Source organism: Sinocyclocheilus rhinocerous, unplaced genomic scaffold, assembly GCF_001515625.1.
Source record: "Sinocyclocheilus rhinocerous isolate Xijiao unplaced genomic scaffold, SAMN03320098_v1.1 scaffold346, whole genome shotgun sequence".
NCBI classification, from domain to species: Eukaryota; Metazoa; Chordata; class Actinopteri; order Cypriniformes; family Cyprinidae; genus Sinocyclocheilus; species Sinocyclocheilus rhinocerous.
The window spans coordinates 605380-610560 of record NW_015630993.1 but is presented as its reverse complement, the minus strand read 5'-3'; the positions used below and the strand labels follow the sequence as shown (position 1 = coordinate 610560).

General features: G+C 37.2%; 2 protein-coding genes across 5 annotated transcripts in view; one reads left to right on the top strand and one right to left on the bottom strand.

The window, feature by feature from the left end:
• The window catches only part of LOC107740947 (actin-related protein 2/3 complex subunit 5-like protein), a 7708-nt gene extending 5181 nt beyond the window's left edge, over positions 1–2527 (bottom strand). For all 4 annotated transcript variants that reach the window (XR_001640136.1, XM_016553513.1, XM_016553515.1 and 1 more), the window contains exon 1: positions 2143–2527. Coding sequence is in view for 3 of the 4 variants with exons in the window: in XM_016553513.1 (XP_016408999.1) it covers positions 2143–2282 (140 nt within the window). In the remaining variant the exon portion in view is untranslated. The remainder of the gene's footprint in view (positions 1–2142) is intronic.
• Positions 2528–3728: 1201 nt separating this feature from the next.
• Positions 3729–5181, top strand: part of LOC107740948 (zinc finger matrin-type protein 5-like) — a 2931-nt gene continuing 1478 nt past the window's right edge. Inside the window, exons 1-3 of the mRNA XM_016553517.1 lie at positions 3729–4022; positions 4108–4170; positions 4279–4359. Of these exons, the coding sequence (XP_016409003.1) occupies positions 3896–4022; positions 4108–4170; positions 4279–4359 (271 nt within the window). The 5' untranslated portion in view covers positions 3729–3895. The remainder of the gene's footprint in view (positions 4023–4107; positions 4171–4278; positions 4360–5181) is intronic.

The window sequence follows — 5181 nt, the reverse complement described above, 5'->3', positions numbered from 1 at the left end:
CATACACACACACACATATATATATATATATATATATATATATATATAAATAAAATTGTACATATAAATTCATAAATATTATTATTAGAAAGTGATTTTCTCCCCATCTCATGAATGTGGTAAAAGCATGTACTGCCAGGGATTCTTTCAAAACATCAACAAACTCTACAGGGACCAAGTAAGGCTCCTGTGGGACCTCTTGTTTTTCAAAGTGCAGCTCAGTGTTCTATAAAAACACATTGAAGTTCAGCAAGATCAAGATCTTTGCATTCTGCCCCACTGAACAGAAGTGCTGCCAAACAAGTCAAATGCTGATGCCTATCACAGCTGGACAAACCATCACACTCAAAAGCTGCACATCTAGCATGAGGGTCTCATATTAAAGGCATATATAAAGGATACACTACTGTCCATAGAGAAGGTTAATGAGTGCTTATTACCAATTTGAAACTTTAAGCGAGAAACACTGGAACAGTGAATCTCCTATTTGTAGCATGTGAGAGTGAACTATGCGAAAATTATTTGGTATCACTGGCTTCAGCTGCTCCAACAAATCAAGTTCAGATACCATCAGCAGGAACTTACTAAACCAGGTGCCATGGTAAAGCAGAGAGGAAGAGGAAGCCCGATGCAAATCAGAGGTCTCTGGGCACAATGGGGCGTAGAAAGTCCTGAGGTGACTGGCCTCAGATAATGGAAGTCAAAAATTTCATTTCACATCCTGCCAGGGCCAAAACCCAACCCTTTACACAACGCAGAGAGAGTAATGACAGTGGAATGATCACGTCATTGACAACAACTCTTCATCCAAAAACTAGAGGAGTGTATGTTCAGGCATATTTCACCTGTGAGCATAACTAGCACCATGGAGATCGAAAACAAATAGAAATTTCACAGAGACAATCACACCATTGTACCTCAGCCTATACAGTACAAGGAACCGAGAATGGTAACGTGACAATAGCGTGTGGATTCACAACCCCTTTAACAGGTTTGAGACAATGTAGACGACTGTTCGCTTCAAATGCCTATTACAATAAACGCAGTCTAACCTAATTGGAAAACTGTGACAGAATGATGTATCTGAAATGTCAGACCACTCTTGTTCTCAGCAAGACAGCAAAATGCTCTTGAGGAAGGAGTACATTATATAAAACAAAAGTTCTGTCACAGCTTAATTAAATTTTTTAATGCGTCACTTCAAACAAGGAGAAATACATTTCACAGCTTGTATTCCCCAACCCCCCATTAATTGCGGAATGCAAATGAACCCATTTAAACAAATTTGGTTACATTTGTGATCAAAATGTTTTTCTAAGGGTCTAAAAACTATTTCTCATATATTTTATTCAGAGTTGTCAACTGTAAATGAAAGCACAGACTGTCTTGAGTTCATTTTTAGATGGCTGTTGTAAACAGTCACATGACCCAAGCGGTTCAATTCCAGTTTAACTCTCTAAAAGAACATTTCTGTGTTAAAGCTCCATAAAAAGCATTTAAAATGTCAGAATTCAAATTATGTAACATTATGATCGCTCAGCCTCATAAAAATCAGGATCAAAGGAATCATAAACATGTAATATTGTGACCAGAAGGAAACGGTCCCATATTGAATAAGTAACTTATTGATTCACCTGATGAAATTTTAGATTTCAAAGTACTCTTACATTAAATTATCCCCCTCATAGCCGCCTAGTCTAAAAAGTTCAATTATTGATTGCAAAGTTCTCTTGGGTCTTATTGAGTAATTTCAGCATTTACAGTCGTGACAAGAATAAAGCACACTTTAACATTTGTGATTAAATAGGTTAATTTAAACCCGCTAGAAAGAGTTAATTTTGCTCTAAGGAAAGTAAACTATAATCATGAACTAGCCTATTCTAATATGCTGATTTGGTGCTCAAGAAACATTACTTACTATTATGCTGTTAATATCTTTGTGGAAACCGTGATACAATTTATAGCAACTTATAAACTATAGCAAAGGAACACAAAACTATGCGCTGTTAAAATATTGTAAACAAAGCCGCACAATCATCACGTCATCGTGTCCTAGTACAGTACAGAGGCGCGCGCTCATGTCACACGGGCTCACGTTCACGTCTCAATCACTAATAATGTTGCGCTCACATTCAAGGATATTGCCTGATGAGGTTGTCGATTTCCACCGCATCAGGTCCTTGCTGGTCGGCAGCCTCATCGTGGTCGTCCACGAATTTATTCTCGTCGAATTCATCAATGTCCACCTTTCTGAAGCGCGAAGACAGCGTGTTTTTGGCCATCGGGACCAGTGTCACTCACCAGCGGTCCCGTGCGCTGGAACAGTTTCTGTGCTCCGAGGGGAGATTTCAGTCTCTAGTTAGAGTCGGCCTCTGGGACACCACATTGAAGCAGATCCAAAGATGGACGAGCTGATTAGTCAAAGTGGGTTGCGTTTAGTGTGTTATGCCGCCACACACCAGCACATGAGCTGTTTCAGTGTACCGATGCAGAGCCGCATATTTAGTATGAAAGATATGATAGCTAAGCTAGAGTACTACTGCCACCTGCTGAGTGGGTGCGTACGAGAGCATTTTACAGTTAAAGGGACAGTTCACCCGAAATTCTGTAAACATAACTGCACACACTCACCCAAACGTTCTTATCTAGTTACTTATTAAAAGCATACGTTTTCAAAAATGAACATAACTGCTTCAAAATTTTTGTTTTGGGTATGGATGTGTGTAATTTACATTGTAGAACAAAACGCCAAAGTATCGTCAAGTTATGTTTATCACAGGCTTTATTTTACTCATAAAAAAAGAAAAAAAACATTATAAAATCCCATAGGAAAATCTCAAAGGAACCCGCAGCAAATTACTCTTCTTGATTCTGACATAGTCCCCCCAATTACGAATATAGCTCAAATTTATGAATACAGGAGCTAAAAACCAGTTACTATATTCACTTTGTATCTTTTTTTTTTTCACAACCAAAGTCATCAATTACTTTGTTTGCATCATTGTTTCCATGCCATGAAAGTGAGTTCTGCCAGTTTGCCCCTTTAAGTAACGCAGAGAGCTATATTTCACCTTCCTATTCCACATTGAAGAATATTTTTGGACTGAAGTTTATTTTTAGTTAGTGAACATATTTGTTTTATTATATTTGTCACAATTGTAACTTGTGTGTCTAATTATGATCGTTATTTTTATGACACAGACAGAGCAATTGTCCTTTTAAATATTATATTTTAAATTAAGTAATACTAGCACTTACCTATTCTATTCTATTCACTCTAATTTATAAAAAAAAAAAAAAAAGAAAAAAAACCTTGCTATGTGTACTGTGCTAGAAGGTGAGACTTGTCACAGCACTTCTATACTGTTGCTCTCTGATTGCTTCTATTGTTCTCCTCATTTGTAAGTCGCTTTGGATAAAAGCGTCTGCTAAATAATTAAATGTAAATGTAAAATGTATATTTATCAAATAGCGTAGTTATATGTGTATTATGACATCTTTTTAGATGCTTCTTTTTATGGAGCTTGTTTGACACAGACACAAACATGTAAACGTGAAATCAAAACAATCCTTACATTTATAGTTGATAACTCTGTGTAAAATACACCATCAATTGTTGACAGCTCAAAATAAGTTTCGGTCTCAAATGTAAACGTGTTGTAATGTGGCGTTTGACCGCTAGAGGGAGCTGTACGTCACTTAATTCTGACTGAGTCTGCGCAGCCGTTTGTCTCCGCCATATTGAATTGCTCAGGAACATACTATTGCACAGAAGTGATCACAGTCTTTAATCGAAGACCGGTTCTAAAATTCATGTTGATATATAATTATTTTTTTTACTTAATTAGCGTTTTTAAGTTAAGTCTGATTTGTAGTGTTTGCTGTATAGAGAGCAATGGGGAAGAGGTATTACTGCGACTACTGTGACCGCAGTTTTCAAGACAACCTGCATAACAGAAAGAAACACCTAAACGGCGTCCAGCATCACCGGGCGAAAAAAGCCTGGTTTGACAACTTCAGAGGTACTCACTGAAAACTTCACAAAGCAGTAGGAGGCTATTAAACAATTCATTTGAGATAAATCACGTTTTTATTTTTTATTTTCAGACGCCGCCACAGTTTTAAATGAAGAGCGGTCAAAGGAGCCCTGCAGAAAGTTTCTCCAGACAGGTGAGGGATTTGTCAGAGGAAGCCGCACCGCTGTGTTGCTTCTTTAGTGTAATATAATTTCTATTATGAATCTGATAAGTTTGTTTTTTCTCTCTTGCTGTCTTTCAGGACAATGCGTATTTGGTACAAGCTGTCGTTTTTCACACATGTCTGAGAGACATATGAAGATGTTGGAGCAAAATATTGATGGTGAGGCGCTACAGCTGTGAGCAGCAGCTTTCTTACACCTTCATCTTATAATGTCTTTAGATGTGTAATTGATCTTTAAGTCATAGTTTACTGAGATATCAAGCTTAAAGGGTTAGTTCTAGAGCCTGTCCGATATGGGTTTTTGGGGGGCCGATACCGATATTAGGGAATAAAACAAGACCGATACCGATATATCGGCCAATATTCTTTATGTGTAGGCTATACAGTATTGTCAAAAGTTTGGACACACTTCCCATTCGTGTGTCCAAACATTTGACTAGGCCTATGCAGTGGAGGCAGGGTATTTAACAATTTAACAATAAACTTTATTATTCAAAATGAGTCTGACATCAGTGCACTTAACAGTAAACTTCACTTCACTTATTATAAATAACTTAAATAACACAAATAGAACAAAATACATATAACTTGAATTAAGAAATTAAACAAGGTAACTGTGTAGAGCACGCAAGCTAGTGCCAAACCAACAGGGACAGGTTTATGCAGGAAGCACAGCTTTTCCAAATGTAAACATCTAAAATGAATAAATAATAATAATTAATCATATTTTTTTTCACAAACTCTGTGTTGTGTATTTTCTGGTAATCAAATGAACATGCAGAACATTCGTATTTAAATCGTTGTTTAATATTCACAATATTCACAGACACAGTCTACTTTTCAATCTGCTACGTTACTGACTGTACTGACAAACTATGCTGACGCACCATGTCTGTGCCGCAACAGGACGCGACAAAGCGACTGTTGAAAATCATTTGAACTTTGTGTCAGCACGTCATAAATAGAACGAGGCATCAGTTT